Source organism: Aulonocara sp. 'chitande type north' Nkhata Bay, linkage group LG23 (assembly GCF_057382095.1).
Source record: "Aulonocara sp. 'chitande type north' Nkhata Bay isolate Kocher_YH1m ecotype deep benthic linkage group LG23, A_spYH_male_GT1.1, whole genome shotgun sequence".
In the NCBI taxonomy this organism is placed as follows: Eukaryota; Metazoa; Chordata; class Actinopteri; order Cichliformes; family Cichlidae; genus Aulonocara; species Aulonocara sp. 'chitande type north' Nkhata Bay.
This window is the reverse complement of record NC_141365.1, coordinates 22,701,606-22,726,699: the sequence shown is the minus strand read 5'-3', so window position 1 is coordinate 22,726,699 and position 25,094 is coordinate 22,701,606. Positions and strand designations below refer to the sequence as shown.

General features: G+C 41.7%; 2 protein-coding genes and 2 pseudogenes across 2 annotated transcripts; all 4 read left to right on the top strand.

The window, feature by feature from the left end:
* Nucleotides 1–292: 292 nt before the first annotated feature.
* Nucleotides 293–1,950, top strand: LOC147301724 (E3 ubiquitin-protein ligase TRIM39-like; annotated as a pseudogene).
* A 5,208-nt stretch (nt 1,951–7,158) lies between these two features.
* On the top strand, nt 7,159–11,678 carry LOC147301723 (E3 ubiquitin-protein ligase TRIM21-like). Its single transcript, XM_086283636.1, has 3 exons — nt 7,159–8,552; nt 8,762–8,861; nt 9,259–11,678. The coding sequence occupies exon 3, from the start codon at nt 9,455–9,457 to the stop codon at nt 10,382–10,384; it is 930 nt and encodes a 309-aa protein (XP_086139762.1). The 5' UTR covers nt 7,159–8,552; nt 8,762–8,861; nt 9,259–9,454; the 3' UTR covers nt 10,385–11,678.
* A 505-nt stretch (nt 11,679–12,183) lies between these two features.
* LOC147301722 (uncharacterized) lies at nt 12,184–12,868 on the top strand (annotated as a pseudogene).
* An 8,088-nt stretch (nt 12,869–20,956) lies between these two features.
* Nucleotides 20,957–22,980, top strand: LOC147301721 (E3 ubiquitin-protein ligase TRIM21-like). The gene has a single exon (XM_086282533.1). It carries the CDS (start codon nt 20,966–20,968, stop codon nt 22,745–22,747), a length of 1,782 nt encoding a protein of 593 aa, XP_086138659.1. The 5' UTR covers nt 20,957–20,965; the 3' UTR covers nt 22,748–22,980.
* Nucleotides 22,981–25,094: the final 2,114 nt, after the last annotated feature.

Sequence of the window (25,094 nt, the reverse complement as noted above, 5' to 3'; positions counted from 1 at the left end):
ACAGTTCATAGCTCTCAGTGATGTTGCAGTGTTCTTTTGACTTTGGGACCTGAAGTGGAGTTTGAACCCGGAAACAGCTAACGACATCAGACTTAAAGACCGGATATATAGCTGTATAAAAACAGGTACATTTACAATTATTTGAAACTCTGGTCATTTTTAGCGCGAAAATCCACCACTGGAAAGGGAGATATGTGACAGAAGAGAAAGAAAAGCAAAATAGGTTCATTTTAAATGTGACTGCGATTTAAAATAAAATCATTTTCTTTTCTTTCTCACTCAGGGTGCAGACATGTCTGCTGCCAGCTGTCTTCTATCGAAAGATCGGTTTCTGTGCTTCATCTGTCTGAATGTCTTCACTGATCCAGTCTCCACACCATGTGGACACAACTTCTGCAAAAACTGCATCAGTCAACACTGGGATATCAGTGAGAGGTGTCAGTGTCCTTTGTGTAAAAAGGCATTTGAAGTCAGACCTGAGCTGCACATCAACATTTTCATCTCTGAGATGGTTTCTCAGTTCAGACATGAAGCTCAGCAGAAAGTCAGCAGCAGCAGCTCAGAGCAACAAGCTGCCAAACCAGGAGAAGTTCCCTGTGACATCTGCACTGGAACCAAACTGAAGGCCCTGAAGTCCTGCCTGGTGTGTCTGGCCTCCTACTGTCAGACTCACCTGGAGCCTCATCTGACAGCTTCACGTCTGAAAAGACATCAGCTGATCGATCCTGAGGAGAACCTGGAAAGCAGGATGTGTATGAAGCATGATAAACCTCTGGAGCTGTTCTGTAAGACCGATCAGACATGTGTCTGCATGCTCTGCTGTGTTTTTGACCACAATACTCATGAGTTTGTTCCTCTGAGAGAAGAATATGAAGGAAAGAAGGCAGAACTGGGGAAGACTGAGGCTGAAATTCAACAGATGATCCAGAAGAGACGACTGAAGATTCAGGAGATCAAAGAGTCAGTGAAGAGGAGTAAAGATGCTGCAGACAGAGAGAAAGCAGAAGGTGTTCAGGTCTTCACTGCTCTGAGGAAGACTCTCAGGAGATGTTTGAAAAAGTTCATAAAGGAGATTGAAGAGAAACAGGAAACAACAGAGAAACAGGCTGAAGGTTTCATCACAGATCTGGAACAGGAAATCTCTGAGCTGATGAAGAGAAGCTCTGAGGTGGAGCAGCTCTCACGCTCTAAAGATCACCTCCACCTCCTCCAAAGCATCCCTGAAAGCTGCTCCAACCACCAAGCACTGGACAGAGGTCAGTATCCATCCACCATCATATGAGGGGACTGTGGTGAGAGCTGTGGGTCGGCTGAAGGAGACTCTCAGTAAAGACATGAAGAAGCTGTTTGAGGCTGAGCTGAAGAGGGTCCAGCAGTATGCAGTGGATATGACTCTTGATCCTGATACAGCACATCCTTATCTCATCCTGTCTGATGATGGAAAACAAGTACACTGTGGTGAAGAGGAGAATGATCTTCCAGACAACCCAGAGAGATTTTCTGTGGAGCGTCTTGTTTTAGGAAAGCAGAGTTTCTCTTCAGGCAGATTTTACTTTGAGGTTCAGGTTAAAGAAAAGCCTGACTGGGTTTTAGGAGTGGTCAGAGAGTCAGTCAACAGGAAGGAAGTCATCACACCGAGTCCTGCGAATGGTCTCTGGACAGTAGGAGCATATGAAAACATTTGTGGAGCTCTTGAAGATCCCACAGTCCCACTCTCTCTTCAGCGTGGTTCTGAGAAGGTGGGGGTGTTTGTGGATTATGAGGAGGGTCTGGTCTCATTTTATGATGTAGATGATGTAGATGTGATCTACTCCTTTACTGGCTGGTCCTTCACTGAGAAACTCTACCCATTGTTCTGTCCCAACGTTAATGTTGATAATGATGATGAGAACAGTTGTGGTAAAAAAAATTAAACCTCTGATCATCTGTCCTGTCAATCAGTCAGTCTGATAGTTTACCATGTGGAAACTGGACCATATACAGAATCATCTCAACCTTTCAGCTGACACAGAAAAGAAGTCATAAAAAACATAACTGAGAAAACTGCAGCTGCTGATCATGATCATGATATACAGTTAGAAGCTGCAGATTCGAGTCAGTTGAGTTTTTGTTAAACTGTTTTCAAGTTGAAAAAATGATTACAACATAACAAAATAGAAACTCTCCTTTTGCTTTCAGTGTTCAAAGGCACAGACATTAAAGCATATACTGTACACACGTTTGAGGAAACATGTTAATATTTTATTATTTTCATTCACCTTTTCTTAAATATCAAAATCAGGGTTTCTGAAAATATTTTTTTAATATGTACACCATGCTTTTTCAGAATACAATAAATACAATTCTAAACTTTTATTTCTTCTTTGATGATTGTTAAGGTTCACATATTGAGGAAGGAGAGTACAAACAACTATGGTCCAGAGCTTGGTCAAACAATTGATTTTAATGAATGCACGCGTGGGAAAACCAGTCTGTACGCAGACAGGGATTGATCTTCGACTTAATCAAAGCATACACAGATTTTTATAGCATCAGGGTTTGAATTAATGACGCCCATTCATACGTCACAGACAGAATATATACATACGTCCAATTAAAACCACAATGCCTTTTAACACGGTTTAAAAGAACATCGTCTGGAACATGAGCCCCACATCCTGCCAGACGCTGTTCCTCTTTCCAGAGACAAACATGACCAACTTCTCACCTATAAATGAGTCTAACTAATGTATGTGTGTGTATGTGTTGACCTTACATGCTCTCTCATCTCACCCGTTGCACTTCTGACCTTTCACCAGAACAGAGGCTCATCCTTATGTGTAACAACCTAACTGAAACTATATGTACTATATTGAATAAATGTTTTAATCAAGAACCTCTACTAAAAGCTTAATAAAAGAATATAAACGTATAACAGACAGTTTGAATAACCCAGTAATTCAAATAGCCTCGTCTAACCTGCTCCTCAGAATAACTTAGACTCTGCTTTCACTTCTGCAAACTCTCTGCAACTTCCTGTCAACTCCTGCCTGCAACTTAGTCTTTCTGAAAGACACACACTGTTTAAACCTCTGAATGCAATATCAATGAAAGACATCATTTTACAAACTATAGACCAGTGTCAATACTCTCCCAGTTCTCTAAGATACTGGAAAAACTCTTCATAAAAAGATTTGACAGTTTTGTGGAAAAATATGAATTAATGACAGATAGTCAGTATGGGTTCAGAAACAACAGATCAACAGCTTTGGCACTGATAGATTTAATGGAAAAGATAACGGAATGTATGGATAATAAGAGGTATGCGCTCGGAGTTTTCTTAGATCTAAAGAAGGCGTTTGATACTGTTAATCATGAAATTCTATTAAAAAAACTGGAAAAGTACAGGTTTAGGGGAGTGGTTTTGGAATGGTTAAAAAGCTATGTAGGGAATAGGCAACAATATGTACAAATAAATGAATATAAATCTAATTTGATGGATATAGCTTGTGGAGTACCTCAAGGTTCAGTACTGGGTCCAAAAATGTTTATTATGTACTTAAATGATATCTGCAGAGTATCGGAGATTTTAAAGTTTGTAATATTTGCAGATGACACAAATATACTGTGTTCAGGTGTGGAGTTGCCACAGGTTTTGGAAATGATCACACAGGAATTAACGATATTAAAGAAGTGGTTTGATATAAATAAATTATCATTGAATCTAGATAAAACCAAATTTATGTTGTTTGGAAACCAAAAGAAAAATATCGAAGTAGAAATATGTGTTGACAATGTATATTTAGAAAGAGTAAATGAAATAAAATTTCTTGGGGTGATCATTGACCACAAGCTCTGTTGGAAGCCACACATTACTTATGTTCGGGGGAAATTGGCACGGGGCATTGCCGTCCTGGGGAAAGCAAAGCATATGTTGGATCAGAAAGCACTGCACATTTTATACTGTGCTTTACTACTGCCATATATGAGCTACTGTGTAGAGGTCTGGGGAAACACATACAAAAGTAACACACAAACAATAACTATAATACAGAAAAGGGCCATTAGATTAATAAATAATGTAGGGTACAGGGACCATACAAATGCACTCTTTGTCAAAATGCAAGCTATCAAATTCCAAGACTTGGTGAAGCTTAAAACAGCGCAGATAATGTATAAAGTAAGAAATAAACTGCTTCCCAAAGAAATCTGTAAATTGTTCATAGAAAGAGAAGGTGGGTATAACTTAAGAGGGAGATGGAATTTAAAAATACAAAGTGCTAGAACAACTTTAAGAACTATGTCTATCTCAATTGCAGGAGTTAAATTATGGAACAGTCTAACAGAAGAAATAAAAGACAGTCAAAACATAAAACAGTTTAAAGTAAAATATAAAAACCTAATTTTAAATAAGTATAAGAATGAAGAAAACGGGGTTAACCCAGGACGGTAATGTTGCTGGAAATGGTGTTGCGGTTCTTTTTTGTTTTTTTTTTGTTTTGTTTTGGTTTGTTGTTTTTCCATAACTTGTGTATATGCAAATATACACATTCTGTATTTTTTATATGAAAGAAACTATACTGTGGTGGGGCTTGCTAATTTCTTGTTTTGATTTATGTATGTTATGTTTTGTTTTACTTCATATGTTTCATATGTTTCATATGTTGTTTGTTTAATTTAAGACAAAAAAAAATTAAATGAATGAGAGGTAAAACTTGAGGGGGTAGGGACAAATAAGTAAATACTTCAGCCTACTCCTTTTCAAACAAATAATGGAATGATATTTTGTAATGATTGTGAAGGCACATGTTTGAAATGTTTGAAATAAAAATGAACTGAACTGAACTGAACTGAATGCTGCAGATTATATTATTAATACAATAGTAATGATGATGATTATTTACCAATAGCAGTAAAATAATTTCCCTGATCCACATGATAATCAGCCGGTGAACTTCAGCCTTTTTACCTCTGAAGTGACAGCAAGACCAGTTCTTTTAGAAAGACCCACATTTACGCCAGTAGCATGAAATCTATCATGTCATAAATAAATTTGGAAAATGCAATTCTTTAGTTGCATCTAGTCAGCTAAGTTTTCATTATTTTTTCTCTCTGATGTTCAGCCCGGATTAAGATGACAAAAATGCAGCACTTTAAGTGAAAATGCAGCAGAGGGCGCTCTTAGCCAGGCCCAGTTCTTTATTTAAAACATTTAAATCATTGTGTGTGTTTGATTAGTGATGATTCAGCTCATCAGAGCTGCTTCAGTGTTTCACTCTGTTTTTTCTTTATTCCAGCTTCACTGTGCAGCACATGTTGGCTTTATTTTGGAATTATTTTCTCTTCTCCTCTAAGACATCTTTGAACTAATTTTTGTGTTTGTCATGGTTTATGTCCTAGTTCTATATTAGTTTTTCTTCAGCTCAGTTTTCCACAGTATAGTCTCTGTCTTTCAGCCTTCCCGGTCACAAACCCATGACTGTCTGTTTTCTCCCTAGTCCCAGTGTCAATCCCACGTGTCTTAGTCATGCTCTCAGTGTTTGTACTTCCTGCTTTGTTAATCTTCTATCTCATGTGTATCCGGTTGTTCAGTGATGACGCGACGAATCCTACTTCCGGGTCTAAAGTAGTCTGCGTCTAATATGGCTTTTGTGTTGTTAACATGTTTAATGTTATGTATTTTCTTCTATTTGATCTCAAAAAGCTCCTAAAACAGTCAGTGATCCCTGTTGACCTCCCTCGGCGTTTATTACCGCTAATCATTTATTTAAGCTCAGTTTTTAAAACCTTAGGATGTAACTACAGCCCAGCCCATGCAGCAGTATATGAATGACTAACCTCGTATTGTGGATGGATTATCTCAGTTGTTCTCCTGGCTGAAGTTTGGTCCTTTTACAGCATCCTGCCATGCGATTACATTTGTTCCTGACCACCGAGAACACTCACGTTAACTTTTATTGAGTGGGAAAAAAAGTTCGCTTGTTTATATTATGCTAACATAGCTGTGTCGCTAGCGGTCACGTAGCACATCATTATATACCAGCTAGCCCAACTTCAGTAACCCTACAAACGTCACTGCTGTTTAGTTTTCTGTCTTCATTTATGCTGGAAGTGATAACAGAGCTGTACGTTTGAATTTGTTTCCAAAACCCTGCAGTCAGGACATGCTATATTGTATTTAGATAGAAGCTAGCGAGCTAACTCCCTGCTAACTTCTAACTCCGTTAAATGTCATAAATTCCGTTTTCATGGATGCCTGGATGTTAAACTCAATTATTACACCTGGTAGAGCAGAACGCTGATCATTTTATTAAAGATGAAAGACTTTAGACAGTTTTTCAACTCTCAGTAATGCCATAGTGATCGTTTGATATATGGACCTGCAGCGGAGTTTAGACCCAGACACGGCTAGTGACGTCAGCCTGAACAATCGGATTCTGTTCAGTTTTGCTTCCCCTGCGCCATCATTCAGTTTAGTGTCAGCTGTGTTCCCACCTGTGGCCTGTTCCCTTGTAGTCCTCTTTGTGTGTATATTGTCTGCATTTCTCTCTGTTGTGTTCTCACTCATGCATGTGTTCTCTCTTTCAGTATGTGTTTCATGATATCACAAAAACATGACTGGTTAACCTACAGGTTGATGTAAGAGAACAACCACAAGTGAGATTGTTCGGCAATCAGCTGAGCCAGCTTCATATTTTGCTGGACCAACTGGACCTGAGAATTAAATAAGTTACTAACTTAAATATTTGAGTCATCAAAATTTCTGTCAGCTGAATATTTTGAATCGTGAACATGGTACAAAAAAATAAATTTAAAGTTCCATTAATGTAATCGTTTTGCACCCCCCACCAACCCCTGTTTTTTCCCTTTTACTTTCACTTCCACCAATCCTGATCTGTGACAGCAGAGATAAGGCTGGTTGGGGGGAAGGTCTGAAACCGCTCAATTGCAGCTGTTTCACAGTAGCAAGTGTCGTTAAATAAATAAACGAGAAATAGACTTCAAGAATCAAGAGACTCAGAAAAAAAAGACAACAAAATAGAAACAATCCTACTGTGTGTCAAACACTTCCTTAGCTTCTTCATTCAACGTGTAGAATTGCAGCTCTGCACCTAGGCTGCCACAATCTGTAGAATGAAGAAAGTGCATGCATGGTTCGCTGGCTTTGCAGCTGATTTCGGATCAACCGTGATCCGTTGCACCTCTAATATCTGAGGTGCTTCTGCGCTACCACAGGGACACGACTTCATCAAACCTCTTTAGCAGTTTTTAAAGGCTCTGACTTTTTAAATAAAGGCTGAAATATCTCCATCATTGAATCCTGCTATTGCACAGAACAGAAATTTATAATTTAATACATCTAGCAGTAACATATGGTCAACTTATGCTATGCAGGTAGTGCTGCTTCTCTGTGAGGATGCGTCTGTGTGCGTTTGGTCTTCTTACATTTGAGGAAATAGTGACACAAACATTTGAAAAATTATGGCTTTAAGTGAGCAGAAAGGATGTTATGTGTAGTTTTATACATTTGTACGCAGAGAAAGTTTAATGAAAGAGAAAATTATCAGATTTGTGAAGATGAACTTAATAAATTGTGTGTAACTGATCAGTGTTTATTTGGGTTTGGATGTATACATTTGTAAAAGAAGTTTTGCATGTGCTCAAATTGCTTTGCATTTATGTGTGGATTTAAGCATGTTTGAGAATCCTCTAAAGTTAAACACACATCACTGCAGTCATTTGTCTTAGTTTACACTCATACTTATTTGTAACACTGTTGAGACAAATTTTGCTATAAAAAAAATCCAGGTTTAGTGTTTCTAAGGTCTTTTTGCTCTCCGACATCTCGTGTAAAGATTTGAGGAAATGATTAGTTGCACAAATCATGAGAGAATCTGTTTGGTTTCTTGACATGATGGTGCAGCTTTAGAGCTGAACAACATTTGAGAAGTCAAAACAAACAGAAAATGTGACAGCAAAAATTTCCCTTCACGTTTGAAAAACAACCCAAACAAAGCTGCTCAACATGACTGAAATATCAAAGGAACACATGAAGTCAGATCTGTGTGAGAGGCAGAAACTCACATGCGTAAGAAAACATCTGAATGTTTCTGGCTGATAATCACATTAAAAGTCTCTGCTTAGCCACCAGCTCTCACCTGCTGACAGAGGCAGAACAAAACCTGAAAAACCAGAACTTCAGGATCAGAATTCGAAAAGTGAAACTGAAAGAACTTTAAAATCTGTTTCTTTTAAACAAGAATCAAACTGAGCTCATCCAGCCGTTCTCAACAGCACAGTAGAGATTCTGTCCAACACTGGTGAGTACAGACGATCACACTGTTTTAAAATCCAGATGTTCAGTCTCATCTCTTTATGACTTAGAATACTTCTGCATCAACACAGGATTACGGACTAGGAGTAAAAACAAACAAATATAAAGACAGTAAGTGAAAGTAAATTTTTGTTTCACAGCAGTTTCACTGCGGAAAATCTGTTTCTCCTCAAAGGAACCTTAAACTGAGCTCATCCAGCCTTTCTGAGCAGCACAGCAGAGCTTCTGTCCAACACTGGTGAGTACAGATGATCACGATCACACTGTTTTAAATTTAAACTCTCTCTGTGTCAGGAAAAATAACTGTAACACTGCTGCAGCTGGTGTGTTTCACATTTTTTCTAAATGATGACATAGGAGCTGATTTAATAGCAGCACTGAACAGATTACATTTGTTGTACAGAGAAAAAGAAGTTTACATTTAAAACCTTTCATCTCTAATGTCAGGGTCTGAAGAGCTCACTGCTTTGTGCCTGACACACCTGCAGGGAGAGGCGGAGATTCAACTGAGTCGATCAGGTTTTCCTCAACAACACAACAAACAGCAGTGAGTGCAGCTGATCACGTTCATGATTCAATGCTCTGTTCATGTCATTCTGACTCTTTTTGTTAGAGCCATCGTCTCCAAGCTTCTTCTTGTACATGGTCACCACAGCCATTTCCATCCTTTTGGCAAAATGCTTCACCATCTGTCCTTCCTCGTTTCTCTCATTAACACCATACCTGCCCAACACCTGATAACCTCTGCCTCCTTCACCTACATGTCAATTAAAGTCTGCTCTAAACACCACTCTCCTCCCCACTGAGGACACTCTCTGCCACTTTATCCAAGTTACTCCAGAATGTCTCTAACTGACATCGAACCTGTGGGGCACTCACGCTGACAACATTCAACATCACCCATTTGATTTCTTGTTTCAAACTAATGATCCTGTCTAACACAGATGGCTGGTATTGTCCTCATATGGATCTAAGAGTAAAAAAACCCTGTGAAACTGAGTGTTGGTCGTGTTTAACATGACCATCCACCACCGGAAGAGGAGACATGAGACAGAAGGAAGTAAAAGCAGAACAAGTCCACTTTAAATATGAGTAAAACTGAATTGTGCATAAAATAATTTCATTTTCTTTCTTTCAGACATGTCTGCTGCCTGCTGTCTTCAATCTGAAGATCGGTTTCTGTGCTCCATCTGTCTGGATCTCTTCACTGATCCAGTCTCCACACCATGTGGACACAACTTCTGCAAAAACTGCATCAGTCAACACTGGGATATCAGTGAGAGGTGTCAGTGTCCTGTGTGTAAAACGGTGTTTGAGATCAGACATGAGCTGGGGGAAATCTCTGAGCTGATGAAGAGAAGCTCTGAGGTGGAGCAGCTCTCACTCTCTAAAGATCACCTCCACCTCATTCAAAGCTTCTCATGCCTACAAGTTGCTCCAACCAGCAATGACTGGACAGAGGTCAGTATCCATCCACTATCATATGAGCTGTTTGAGGCTGAGCTGAAGAGGATCCAGCAGTATGCAGTGGATATGACTCTTGATCCTGATACAGCACATCCGAAACTCATCCTGTCTGATGATGGAAAACAAGTACACTGTGGTGATAGAAGGAAGCAACATCCAGACAACCCAGAGACATTTTTTAAAGGTGTTTGTGTTTTAGCAAAGCAGAGTCTCTCTTCAGGCAGATTATACTTTGAAATTCAGGTTAAAGAAAAGACCAAATGGTTTTTAGGGGTGGTCAGAGAGTCAATCAACAGGAAGGAAGACCCCAATCCGAGTCCTGCGAATGGTTACTGGACAGTAATTTTAGGTAAAAATAGTTTTATAGCTCTTGACAACCTTCCAGTCCATCTTCCTCTTCACCGTCCTGAGAAGGTGGGAGTGTTTGTGGATTATGAGGAGGGTCTGGTCTCCTTTTATGACGTAGATCACGCAGCTCTTATCTACTCCTTTACTGGCTGCTCCTTTACCGAGAAACTCTACCCATTCTTCTGTCCCGGTAATAATGATGATGGTAACAACTCTGCGCCGCTGATCATCTGTCCTGTCAATCAGCCAGTCTGATCTTTTTACATGAGGAAATTGGATCAATTATAGGTTAAGCTCATTATTTTAACTAACACAAAGAAGAAGTCCTATAAACAGAACTTGGCAAACTGCACCTTCTGAAGATTATGACATTCACTCAGAAGCTGCAGAAGTTCAACGTTAGTTGATTTCTATTTATTTTTTAATCTGTTTACAAGTTGAAGAAAATGATCCATTTGAGGAAATCCAGTGTGAGTAAATAGAAACTCTCCTTTTCTTTTTCTTTTTTCAATGTTTAAAGGCACACGTATGAGTACAAATGTTAACATTGTATTATTTTAATTGACCTGGTGTTATATCAATATCAAAGTCAGGATGGAGACACTGTTCCTCTGTTCTACTAGAACACACTTGTTCATAATCACATAAATATAAATCTGAACTTTTATCGTCTCCTTTGATGATCATCAGCTGCTGAACTTTAGTCATCTTACCTCTGAAGTAACAGGACTATGAGCTGCTGTTTTGAATCAGTAATATTATTTTAACTATCATACACGTCATAAATGCATTTGTACCATCATTTTTATGTTTAGTTTCAAGACTGCGATACTTGATCAGCACACAATGACACCCACGGCCCACTCGTCCTTTTTCCTTCTCAACCCTGTCCTTCGTTCATGATGCTAATGTAAAGTTGTGGTATTGGTACTTAAACATTTAGCTAGCTAAGTCTTAAATCATTACTCTTTCTCTCTGGTGTTCAGCCTAAATGTAAATGTTAATGCAGCAGTTGGAGTAAAAATCCAGCAGAGGGCGCTCTGAGCCAGGGCAGCACTGTCACTGCTGCTGTGCATTATTTAAACCATTAAACTCATGCGTGTATTTGATTAATGATTATTCAGGTCATCAGAGCTGTTGCTGTGTTTCACTCTGAATAAGATGATGCCCTCTAAATTAAAAGCATAATAAAGTTTAAAATGCAGAGGGAAGCCCGACCTGCTCTCTGTTTTCAGACATTAGTTTTGTTTCAGTGGAGAATAATGAAATAGTTGCTGTAGTTCTTTTCTGCTGTTGCTGTTAGCGCTCTCATTTCTCACTGAGGCCCTGACTGTTAAATACACTGAATGAAACAGCACCTCAGTAAATACTGTGTGTATAATAAGTGGTGAAACGCAGTACTGTCTGAGAGTCGATGCTGAGTTTGTCTCAAAGCTGTTTCAGCTCATTTTAAATGCTGTCATCGATGTTCTGACACCCCGAAAGATGAAAACCAAACCAATAACTCTGTTAATCTCTTATTGTGTAAAACTTAATTAATAAAATATTTCCACGTGATCTAATTTAGTTTCTCTTGTTTAATACTAACAATTATATTGGTGTTTTGTGGGGGGAAAAGAAAAATTAAAAGAAGAAATTCATGGTCTTTGGTTAGATTAAAAGTCTTTGACAGTCAAAATTATCATACACTTACAAGAGACAGTTTGTAGTAGATGTATCTATCTGATAGATACATCAGAGAGAAGAACCAGAGAATCTTCCTCGTCTTCCTCACTTTTCTCATGGTCAAGTTTGATTTGGCTCCACCATTATAATGCCCCAAACCGAGAGCTCTCTGCACAGTACACTACCATTTCATGTTTTTGTTACAGAGCACAGTGGTGTTTTTGTGTAGCTCATCTGTGTAGCCAATTAAAACAAACAAACAAACATAGATAACGTTTTATTTCATAGTGTAATCTTCAAGGCTTTTTCTGTAGCACAGTCTCCTTTGATTCATCTGCTAATTATATTCACAACATTCATTCATTTTGTCTATAGGATTCACTAGCAGTATGGCTTCTTCACCTGTCCCTCTTGTACTTTCCTGCTCAGTGTGTCAGATGCTTTGCTACTCCTTGACTTCCTTTAGTAATAACAATACTTGTGATAAATATAACCTGTTTGCAGCGCTGCAGGCCAGGATCACTGATTTGGAGTCCTGGCTTCACAGCCTTGAAATACCTGTAGCTCGCCAGGCTCCTGTAGTCTGTGCAGTTGAAGGTAGCATAGCAACCATTAGATCTCCCACAGCAGGGTGACAGTGAGGAGGAAGCATGGTCTAAACAGAAACCACCGGAACACCACCATCCCGTCTATTGCTCTACACTGCTACACACCCACAAACAGCCAAAATAGGCTACACTGAGGGCAACCTAACACTACTGGCTAAGGGTAAACATAACTTCCATAAAATTAAAATTCACATCAGCAGTAATGACACCTGGTTACAACAATCACTAAAAATTAATATTGAATCCTGTGTAATTTTGCCAAAACAATGTCGGACTTGGTTGGTTTTCCTGGTCCCCTTCCCAGAGTGACATGCTTGGCCGCATGGTCTCCTTAAATTGCTGGCTGTCTGAGTGGTGTCCAGAAAACAATGTGGGCTTTATAGATAATTGGCAAACTTTCTGGAGGAAACGTGGTCTTGTGAGGAGAGACAGTATTCGTCCCACTCTGGGTGCAGCAGCTCTCTAAAACAGTGAAATGGGATTATCAAACATTAGGTCTCCCTCTTCTAAGTGTCTGTTAGTACATGAATTAATAAGTAATTAACAAAGTGATTTACTCTGCCTGACAGAAACCTGGGTACAGCAGGATAATTATGTTAGCTTAAATGAATCAATACCCCTGAGTCATACTAATTCTCAGAATCCTCGAAGTGCAGGCCGAGGAGGGGGTGTGGCAGCAATCTTCCACTCTAAGATATTAATCAACCACGAGACCCAGACAGAGTTTAAATTTATTTGAAAGCCTGACACCCAGCCTTGACCACTCTATCTGGAAAACTCAAAAGTCTGATTTCTTCTTTGGAACCAGCTTCCAGTTTGAAATCAGGAGACAGACACCATCTCTACGTTTAAGATTAGGCTCAAAACCTTCCTTTTTGATAAAGCATATAGTTAGGGCTGGATCAGGTGACCCTGAATCCTCCCTTAATTACGTTGTAATAGGTCTATGCTGCTGGGGGATTCCCATGATGTGTGAAATGTTTCTTCTTCAGTCACCTTTTTCACTCAGTATGTGTTTATACACCTCTGCATTTAATTATTAGTTATTATAAATCTCTGGCTCTCTTCCTCAGCATGTCTTTGTCCCAGTCTTCCTCCCCTCACCCCCAACTGGTCACGGCACATGACCGCGCCTCCCTGAGCCTGGTTCTGCTGGAGGTTTCTTCCTGTTAAAAGGGAGTTTTTCCTTCCTCCTGTCACCAAAACACTTGCTCACATTGGGGTCATATGATTGTTGGGGTTTTCTCTGTTTTCTTTGACTTATTGTAGGGTCTTTATATTGTGATATAAAGCATGTTGAGGCAACGTTTGTTGTGATTTGGCACTGTACATTTGAAACTGAATTGAAAAGTAATATTTTCTAGTGTTTGTTTGTTTTTCTAAGTTGGAAAAAGGGACACAGTTCAAATCACATTTTTTAGAGATGTAGAGGAAACTGATTAGTGTAACATTCCTGATGTACACCAATACAGCCCATAACACAAAAATAAAAACACATTACACAATATAACCTGTTCCTGTACAATTACAGTGTATTTACAACATAAGAGGGAGAATTTCTGTTTGTTGTTGTTGTTGTTTCCACTGAAACCTGAAATTAATTAATAAATTATTTAAACACTACTTAAAAATTACTCAGTCCCTACATAAAATGACTAATAGTATCATTTCTGTTTGCTTTCCTGTAAAATACTCAGAAGTTACGTACTACTTCATTCATTTTTTCATTCATTTATTTGTTCATTTCCAGGCACAACAAATACCTATATTGAACATAAAATGCACAAAACAAAAAACAAAAATTGCCTGAAAAAGGAGTGGGACGAAGAAAACTTATTAAATCCCACCCCTATACTCACTCACTTAAAATTGCTTATTCACTCCTTCTAATGGACAGAACACAGAGAGTCAGCATTATGCAGTATAAGTAATTATTAGCCCCTATTTTCAGTGTATAAACCACTAAGTTTTTCTAGGTACAAACAAGTACATTGTAGTTTCAAGTAAAATACATGGAAATTCCACTTGATTCTAGGGAAATTAAACCCTTTGTCATTGAGCGTATTATAAAGTGTTACCTTACCCACCACCTGTCAGAGGTGGAGCAACACCTGAAAGACGAGGGCTTCAGTGTCAGAGGCGAGACCTGAAACTTAAAGCGAGAGCTGCTGCTCAGCAAATCTGTTTCTCCTCAAAGGAACCTTAAACTGAGCTCATCCAGCCTTTCTGAGCAGCACAGCAGAGCTTCTGTCCAGCACTGGTGAGTACAGATATCATGATCACGCTGTTTAAAACTTAAACTCTCTCTGTGTCAGGAACAATAACTGTAACACTGCTGCAGCTGGTGTGTTTCACATTTTTTCTAAATGATGAAATAAGACTTGATTTAATAGCAGCACTGATCAGATTACATTTGTTGGACAGAGAAAAGACGTTTACAGTTAAAATCTCTAATTTCAGGGTCTGATAAGCTCCCCACTTTGTGCCTGACACACCTGCAGGGAGAGGCAGAGATTCAACTGAGTCTATCAGATTTTCCTCAACAACACAGCAGAGTCTCTACAAACAGCAGTGAGTATAGCTGATCACATTCAACACTCTATTCATTTCATGCTGACTCGTCACAGTCACACTGGTTCCAATAGAAACGTGATCATTCATCTACGGATCGACTGTGCAAACATTTAGCTCTGTCACTTCTTTGGACTTTGGAAGTGAATTGCATTTGGACTTCAGTCTGCCTGCTTTATTACTGCTTACTCATCACTTCCTGTACTCATTGTTTCTATTTGCTTTAGCTGTTTTGCAATAAAAGCAAAGCAGCGGATTCATTTTATTGTGAAGAAGTGAGAGGAAGTACAGTGTGTACAGTAGCTCTGCATGACTCACAGTTTAAAATGATCCTTTATTTGATCTGGGCTTAAATTTGTAATGTCATATTTTTGAGATGTGGAAACAGCATCACACCACATGCCAAACCCTAACGATGATCAGATTATAGTCCCCAAACACTAACCTGACCCTAACCTTAAAGTCCCCCCAAAAAAGGCTTTTTATTTAACCCCGAAACAAATGTGGTTAAATTGAGGGCGTAGATTTGGTTTTGGCATTGGTGGGGACGGATGATTCAACCACCGAACCCTGCCCTGTTTCTATTTTTTTTTCCTTTTTGTCTTTGCTTCTTGATAAAAAAGGAGAAATATACTTCCCTGCATATGCTATTCTACATGCTTTTCAACCATTTAAACTTAAAATTCATAGTTTTGTTAAATTAGTTAAATTACTATTAAACAAATGACTGACTAAGTATTTTAGACTTATGTTTACTTCAGCCATATTCCATATAAATCAGGTATCATACAAAAGTAAAAATAGCTTCAAATACATCCATCCATCCATCCATCCATCTTCATCCGCTTTGTCCGGGGCCGGGTCGCGGGGGCAGCAGCCTAAGCAAAGAGGCCCAGACCTCCCTCTCCCCAGCCACCGTTCCCAGGCCAGCCAAGAGATATAATCTCTCCAGCGTGTCCTGGGTCTGCCCCGGGGCCTCCTCCCGGTGGGACATGCCTGGAACACCTCACCCAGGAGGCGCCCAGGGGGCATCCTTGTCAGATGCCCGAACCACCTCAGCTGGCTCCTTTCGATGTGGAGCAGCAGCTGCTCTACTCTGAGCCCCTCCCGGATGGCCAAACTTCTCACCTTATCTCTAAGGGAGAGGCCAGCCACCCTTCGGAGGAAGCTGCAGCCCCAATCCGTCTGTCGATCTCCGGCTCCCTTCTCCCATCACTCGCGAACAAGATACTTGAACTCCTCCACTTGGGGCAGGAACTCATCCCCGACCCGGAGTGGGCACTCCACCCTTTTCCGGCTGAGAACCATGGCCTCAGATTTGGAGGTGCTGATCCTCATTCCCGCTGCTTCACACTCGGCTGCGAACCGTTCCAGTGCGAGCTGGAGGCCCTCACCCGATGAAGCCAACAGAACCACATCATCTGCAAAAATCAGAGATGAGATTCTGAGGCCACCAAAGCGAAAGCCCTCCGCCACTTGGCTGCGCCTAGAAATCCTGTCCATAAAAATTATGAACAGAACCGGAGACAAAGGGCAGCCCTGGCGGAGCCCATCACCCACCAGGAACGAGTCCGACTTATTGCCGGCAATGCGAACCAAGCTCTTGCAACGGTTGTATAGGGATCGAATGGCCCGTAGCAATGGGCCAGACACCCCATATTCCCGCAACACCTCCCACAGGACACCCCGAGGGACACGGTCGAATGCCTTCTCCAAGTCCACAAAACACATGTAGACTGGTTGGGCAAACTCCCATGCACCCTCAAGTATCCTGGAGAGGATAAAGAGCTGGTCCAGTGTTCCGCGACCAGGACGAAAACCGCATTGTTCCTCCTGTATCCGAGGTTCGACTAGCGGACGAACTCTCCTTTCCAGCACCCTGGCATAGACTTTCCCAGGGAGGCTGAGGAGTGTGATCCCCCTGTAGTTGGAACACACCCTCCGGTCCCCTTTCTTAAAGATGGGGACCACCACCCCGGTCTGCCAGTCCACAAGTACTGCCCCTGATCTCCACGCAACATTGCAGAGGCGTGTCAACCAGGACAGCCCTACAACGTCCAGAGCCTTCAGGAACTCGGGGCGGACCTCATCAACACCAGGGGCTCTGCCACCAAGGAGTTGTTTAACTGCCTCAGTGACCTCGCCCCCGGAAATTGGCGGGTCATTCCCCTCATCCCCAGACTCGGCTTCCTCCTCGGAAGACGTGTCAGTGGGATTAAGGAGGTCCTCGAAGTATTCCTTCCACCGCCTGACAATTTTCTCAGTCGACGTCAGCAGCGCTCCGCCAGCACTATACACAGTGCAGGTAGAGCACCGCTTTCCCCTCCTGAGACGTCTGACGGTTTGCCAGAATCTCTTCGAGGCAGTCCGAAAGTCTTTTTCCATGGCCTCTCCGAACTCCTCCCACACCCGAGTTTTTGCTTCAGCCACTGCCCGAGCCGCATTCCGCTTGGCCTGTCGATACCTGTCGGCTGCCTCCGGAGTCCCACAGGCTAACCAAGCCCGATAGGACTCCTTCTTCAGCCTGGTGGCTCCCTTCACCTCTGGTGTCCACCATTTGGTTCGGGGATTACCACCACGGCAGCCACCAACCACCTTGTGGCCGCAGCTCAATGCAGCAGCTTCGGCAATGGAGACGCTGAACATGGTCCATTCGGACTCAATGTCCCCAGTCTCCCTCGGAATGCTGTTGAAGCTCTGTCGGAGGTGTGCGTTGAAGATCTCGCGGACTGGGGCCTCTGCTAGACGTTCCCAGCACACCCTCACTACGCGTTTAGGTGCACCAGGTCTGTCCAGCGTCCTCCCCCGCCACCTGATCTAACTCACCACCAGGTGGTGATCAGTTGACAGCTCAGCCCCTCTCTTTACCCGAGTGTCCAGAACATATGGTCGCAGGTCTGCTGATACGATTACAAAATCGATCATCGACCTACGGCCTAGAGCGTCCTGGTGCCACGTGCACTTATGGACACTCTTATGTTCGAACAGGGTGTTCGTTATGGCCAAACTGTGATTAGCACAGAAGTCCAATAACAGAGCACTGCTCGGGTTCAGATCAGGGAGGCCGTTCCTCCCAATCACGCCCCTCCAGGTCTCGCTGTCGTTACCTACGTGAGCATTGAAGTCTCCCAGCAGGACAACAGAGTCTCCAGGTGGAGCACCCTCCAGCAACCCCCCCCCCCCCCCCCCCCCCCCCCCCCAGGGACTCTAAGAAGGCTGGGTACTCTGAACTGCCACTCGGCGCATAGCGCAGATGACAGTCAGGACCCGTTCCCCGACCCTAAGGCGCAGGGAACAAACCCTCTCGTCCACCTGGAAAAACCCCAACGTACCGGCAGCAAGCCGAGGGGATATTAGGATACCCACCCCAGCCCGCCGCCTCCCACCAGGGGCAACTCCAGACTGAGACAGAGTCCAGCCCCTCTCCAGGAGACTGGTTCCAGAGCCCAAGCCATGTGTAGAGGTGAGCCCGACTATATCTAGCCGGTACCTCTCAACCTCACGCACTAACTCAGGCTCCTTCCCCACCAGAGAGGTGACATTCCATGTCCCTATTGCCAGTCTTGGCAGCCGGAGGTCAGTCCGCCAGGGCCTCCGCTCCTGGCCGCCACCCGGCACACAATGCACCCGACCCCTATGGCGCCTCCTGCGGGTGGTGGGCCTGCGGGAGGATGGGCCCATGTCTCCTCTTCGGGCTGTGCCCGGCCGGGCCCCATGGACTAAGGCCCGGCCACCAGACGCTCGCCCTCGGGCACCCTCCCCGGGCCTGGCTCCAGGGCGGGGCCCCGGTAACCCTATCCCGGGCAGGGTAAACTGTTCCCTCGGTGTCCTTTTCATAAGGGTCTTATGAATCGCTCTTTGTCTGGTCCCTCACCCAGCTTCAAATACAATCATGATAATAAAAGAATATGACTTTAAGGACTTAACAGCATTACTTCAGTTATAGTACACCAACATCTCTTATATACATTAGCACTAAGGGAACACTGACTGACCTGGTGGGTTTTGTCCATCTAAGATGACCACAAAGTAAAGGATCTCTCGGCAAAATTATGCAACATTTTAGGCACTATTGCCCCGATCAAGTCAGTGAGCTGGGATGTTTTATTCTAAACATGAACTACTGTTACAGCAACAGACATGGACTACATGTCCCACACAACAACTCAATGTCCACAGGAGCCAAACACATGCCTTCTCCTCTCGTTAACTGAGATAAACTGCTGGCATATTGGTTTTACATCTATACTGTCCAGTCTCTGGTGGACATACAGCAGCATTGTTTAATCTCATTTGAGTCATTGTTAACCTTAGCCATCTTTTTAGTCTTCTGAGAGCACTGAAGCTTCTTTCAGCCTCAGCCGAGGATACTGGGATGATGGGATGATGATGATAATAAATACTAGTTAATCTATAGCACCAAATCATCAGTCAGTCACCTGTGACCTCGCCTCTTCACCTCTGTCCGAGCTACAACATGGCAGAGCTGCCTCTGTCACCTGATAAATAACAGTGAGGCATTCCAAATACATGCAGTCACACATGTGCTTCAAATACAGTCATGAACCAACAAGTCATCATCCAACTTCACCTGTGATCTTGTGTCACCATTGCTCTCTGAGCTTTGTGTTGGTTCTTCTGTCACCTGACAAATAGGACATACATGACAATAAGAATAAAATGAGTAGCTGCTTCAGTGTTTCTGTCAATTTGTGCAGATCTTGACTCATCAGTAATGTTTGTAGGGTGAGTGCATTTTTAAAACAATTTGTGCAAACTGCACTACAAGGTGGAATATTTGCACAATCATGACTACCTCATGATATTTTGTCTCAAAAATTAACCCTATGAATATGTCAGTACCATTAGGATGAAATTATTGTGTCACCAACATTTTAACGTTAGACATATAATTTTAACAGCCTCTGTAAACTAATATCCTGGCTTACTCAAGGCTGCCGTTTTCTGACAGTTTCAATCAAAATTAGAAATGCTGCTCTGGGAGACTGAGATAACTAACAGTGCTGCCTGTTGTGCAGTTAGTTTTCAAAACACGTTATTCATGGTTACATAAAATTTTAGACTGATGTGGGCCAAAGCCTAGCATAGCCTGTAACGTTATTATGACGGACACATTTTACGAGTTAACTTGGCTTTAAGTGACTTACAGGTTTCTTTCTTATATCCAGGATCTTCCTCTTTGCTGCCATCATCCTCTACTCCTTGCAGCGCAGGCTTGCCGCTGCTAAAACTAAACAGAGCTCCCTGAAAGGCACAGCCAATCACATTGGCCATATTTGTCACATGAGGTAGGACTCCAGTAGAGGACGTAATTTAGCTCTTTCTGCACCGCTGGGTGAATGAGACGGTGACAGATCTTTTTTTTTCTTCTTTCTGTCGGGTTTGTTTTTCTTTACTCGAAGAGATCAAATTATTGGTGGGGACAATTCAATAATCGCTGGACATGTCCCTTCCGTCCATGCCAAATCTACGCCCTTGGGTTAAATTATACAGCAAAATCTAAATCTTGGGCCAAAGTAACAGAACACTATTCAAAAGCTGACAACAAACAATTCTACTAACTCAATACCTAAACAAAACTTAAATAGTGCACACACAAAAAGAGGTAGAACACACAAAACATAACAAATTGATCCAGAGTTGTGGTATGACCCAATTTGCAGGTCTCCATATATGCTTGCTCCGCCCCTATTCCACCTCTTAGCTCATCAACCAAGGGTCTTGGAGCAACTGCCACTAAGGTAACTCAGAAAACACAGAAAGATTAAATCATAAATATAACAGGAAAAACTAAAATGTGCAAAATTATTTTAGAATACAGTATTATGTGATTGTATGAGTTAATTAATTCTAAACCAAGAGCCTGTAAATCCTATATTTAAAGAAAGAAAAATATAAGTGTAGTGTTATGTGAATTAATAAATTTAAAAATGAACAAATTTTCTTTTTTTTTCTTGTTCAGGGTGCAGACATGTCTGCTGCCAGCTGTCTTCTATCTGAAGATCAGTTTCTGTGCTCCATCTGTCTGAATGTCTTCACTGATCCAGTCTACACACCATGTGGACACAACTTCTGCAAAAACTGCATCAGTCAACACTGGGATATCAGTGAGAGGTGTCAGTGCCCTGTGTGTAAAAAGGTCTTTCAGACCAGACCTGAGCTGCACATCAACACATTTGTCTCTGAGATGGTTTCTCAGTTCAGACATGAAACTCAGCAGAAAGTCAGCAGCAGCAGGTCAGAGCAACAAGCTGCCAAACCAGGAGAAGTTCCCTGTGACATCTGCACTGGAACCAAACTGAAGGCCCTGAAGTCCTGTCTGGTGTGTCTGGCCTCCTACTGTCAGACTCACCTGGAGCCTCACCTGACAGCTTCACGGCTGAAAAGACATCAGCTGATTGATCCTGAGGAGAACCTGGAAAGCAGGATGTGTATGAAGCATGATAAACCTCTGGAGCTGTTCTGTAAGAACGATCAGACATGTGTCTGCATGCTCTGCTGTGTTTTTGACCACAAGACTCATGAGTTTGTTCCTCTGAGAGAAGAATATGAAGGAAAGAAGGCAGAGCTGGGGGAGACTGAGGCTGAAATTGAACAGATGATCCAGAAGAGACGACTGAAGATTCAGGGGATCAAAGAGTCAGTGAAGATGAGTAAAGATGCTGCAGACAGAGAGAAAGCAGAAGGTGTTCAGGTCTTCACTGCTCTGAAGGAGTCTGTTGACAGACGTCTGAACGAGCTCATAAAGGAGATTGAAGAGAAACAGGAAACAAAAGAGAAACAGGCTGAAGGTTTCATCACAGATCTGGAACAGGAAATCTCTGAGCTGATGAAGAGAAGCTCTGAGTTGGAGCAGCTCTCACGCTCTAAAGATCACCTCCACCTCCTCCAAAGCTTCTCATCCCTGAAAGCTGCTCCAACCACCAAGGACTTGACAGAGGTCAGTATCCATCCACCATCATATGAGGGGACTGTGGTGAGAGCTGTGGATCAGCTGAAGGAGATATTCAGTAAAGACATGAAGAAGCTGTTTGAGGCTGAACTGAAGAGGGTCCAGCAGTATGCAGTGGATGTGACTCTCGATCCTGATACAGCACATCCTTATCTCATCCTGTCTGATGATGGAAAAAAAGTACACTGTGGTCAAGAGGAGAATGATCATCCAGACAACCCAGAGAGATTTTCTGAAGAGCTTGTTGTTTTAGGAAAGAAGAGTTTCTCTTCAGGCAGATTTTATTTTGAAGTTCAGGTTAAAGAAAAGACTGAATGGGCTTTAGGAGTAGTCAGAGAGTCAGTCAACAGGAAACAAGAAATCATACCGAGTCCTGAGAAAGGTTACTGGACTGTAGGAGTATATGAAAACATTTGTGTGGCTCTTGAGGATCCTGAAGTCCATCTCCTGCTTCAGTCTTATCCTGAGAAGGTGGGGGTGTTTGTGGATTATGAGGAGGGTCTGGTCTCCTTTTATGATATAGATCGTGCAGTTCTTGTCTACTCCTTTCCTGGCTGCTCCTTCACCGGGAAACTCTACCCATTCTTCTGTCCCGGGGTCAATGATGATGATAATGATAACTCTGCACCTCTGATCATATGTCCTGTCAATCAGTCAGTCAAATCGTTTTCCATGGGGAATGTGGATCAATCAAAGTTTAAGCCAAGCCAGAGAAGAAGTCCTATAAACAGAACCCAGCAAAATGCACCTGATGAAGACCACAAGATTCGGTCAGAAGCTGCAGAACAAGCTGAGCTTTAGTTGATTCCTGCTTTTAAACTGTTCCGAAGTTTAAGAAAATTATCCATTTGAGGATAAATCCAGTCTGTATAAATAGAAACTCACCTCTTCTTTCCTTTTAATGTTTAAAGGCACAGATATTAAAGCATATACTGTCCATGGACATGAATACAAATGTTAGAATTACATTATTTTCATTCACCTGGTGTGAAATATCAAAAACAGGATGGAGAAACTGTTCTATTGTTTTAACAAGTACAACACACTTGTTCACAATGAAATGAATAAATATCAGAACTTCTATCATCTTGTTTGATGGTTTCTTTGATGATGATCAGCTCCAGAGCTTCAGTCTTCACTTCACTTCAGGTTTACAATGGCTCACTTCAGAATTAGCCATTGTAAACCTTCAGAGAGATGCAAGTCATAAATACATTTGTAAGAAGTTCTTTTTTTGTTTGTTTGTTTTGGTTTTTTGGAGCAGATTGAGATAATTGATCAGAAGATAATGACATCCTACTAACACCTTCAACTCGTCCTTTTTCCTTCTCATCCCTGTGACTCGTTCATGATGCACATGTAAAGTTTTGGTTTGGGTACTTAAGTTTTGATTCATTATTTTTCCTCTCTGATGTTCAGCCTGCATTAACCCTCCTGCCATCCTTTAAAAAACTCACACCCATCACCCTAGGGACCATTCTCAGCTACGCCATAAAAAGACCATATATCCATATTTTATTCCACTTTAAATTAGCCAACCTTGTAAAACTACTTCTCCCTGAAATATTCATGTAAAGTTTTAATTATATTTTCGTTGTTTTAACCCTTCAAATCCCAGTGTTATTACATGAGCGCCCTGTGTTATAAGCCCCAAAAACCAAAAAACGAAACTAAATATTTCCACAAAAAACCAGTTGAAGTAATATGTGATTGTCATTATAAGTAGGCCTTTAGATGGACCAAAGATTGGCACCAACATACATTTTGACCTGCCATTATTTTTTTTTGCATTTTTTTTGCAATTTAAAAATTAAAACTTCAAGGCCCTGAGTCTTCATTGACATCCAAGAAAAGAAGAAAAAATAAAATCATATGATGATAATTTGGGGTTGAAAAATAGCGTTTATAATGGAAGTCAATGGGCAGAAAATGGTCCCCAGGGTGATGGGTGTGGGGATTTCTGCTGCTCAGCCATTTTAGGCTGATTTAAGGAATTCACACTGGAATATTAACATTGACAGGTAAAAACTATCCTGTGGCAAGTTTGGTTATATTCCACTGAACACAGTGGAAATGGCAGCCATTTAACACATAGCAGTGGCACAAAAAGGTCCCAAGAAGGCAGGAAGGTTAAGACAGCTGTAAATGTAAATACAGCACTTTGAGTGAAAATCCAACAGAGGGCGCTCTGAGCCAGGGCAGCTTTGTCTCTGCTGCTGTGCTTTATTTGAACCATTTAAACTCGTGTGTGTGTGTGTTTGATTAGTGATTATTCAGCTCATCAGAGCTGCTTCAGTGTTTCACTCTGAGAGTTTATTTCAGCTTCACTGTGCAGCACATGTTGGTTTTATTTTGGAATTATTTTCTTTGCTCCCCTTTTCTCACTCTTTAAATAAAAATCCCCATGATGCTGTTTGCGAGGCCACTGTGGAGCTCAGCTTCATTTTCTCCCACAGTAGAAGTCACAGGATTAATCCCCTGAGGATCCCTCAGTTCTGGTTTGAGACTTTTCACTTTTGTTAGTCTGTATTGTTAGGGACTGACAGCGTCATTGATATCAGCTGATATTCACCTTGTCTACCTGGTTTCATTCTGCGTTGGAAGTTGTGTGAAGCATAATTGGTATAAGGAGTGGTGAGTTTAGCAGCTCTCTGTTTCAGTAAGGTGTTTGTAAAATGAGGCAGGATCCTCATGAGTCCAGCAAACCACCTCCCTCATGGTGTCAAAGCTTCTCAAATCTATAATAACTCTGAGTGTGCTCAGATCAAATAGTTTTTTATTCAGTTAAATTCAGGTGCTGCTGAGATGTTTTCTTATGGCGTGCTACACAGTTTGAATCGTGTTCTTCCAGCTCCAAACCCTGCAGAACTAAACAGTCAAATTCAAGGAGGCCTACATGCTGGTTTTATATCAGCTAACACTTTCAAGGCTCAGGTGTTGTTTTAGACTGAAGTCTGCTTTAAAGCTCACAGAACAATGAAAATGTTTGGAAATAATTTTGCAGCCAGAAGAAATAAAAACAAAGAAATAAAGTTGCTCCCATGGATCTTTATTCCTTATTGATGCTCATTAGAGGAAGATCAAAGGAATTCATCAAATCCATCCAATATTTCAATGAAATCGATTTCTGTTCCTTTTGGAGTGAAAA

What these genes read in the sequence shown, in the direction of transcription:
- LOC147301721 (XM_086282533.1), top strand. Translation starts at nt 20,966, where the DNA reads ATGTCTGCTGCCAGCTGTCTTCTATCTGAAGATCAGTTTCTGTGCTCC.
- LOC147301723 (XM_086283636.1), top strand. Translation starts at nt 9,455, where the DNA reads ATGTCTGCTGCCTGCTGTCTTCAATCTGAAGATCGGTTTCTGTGCTCC.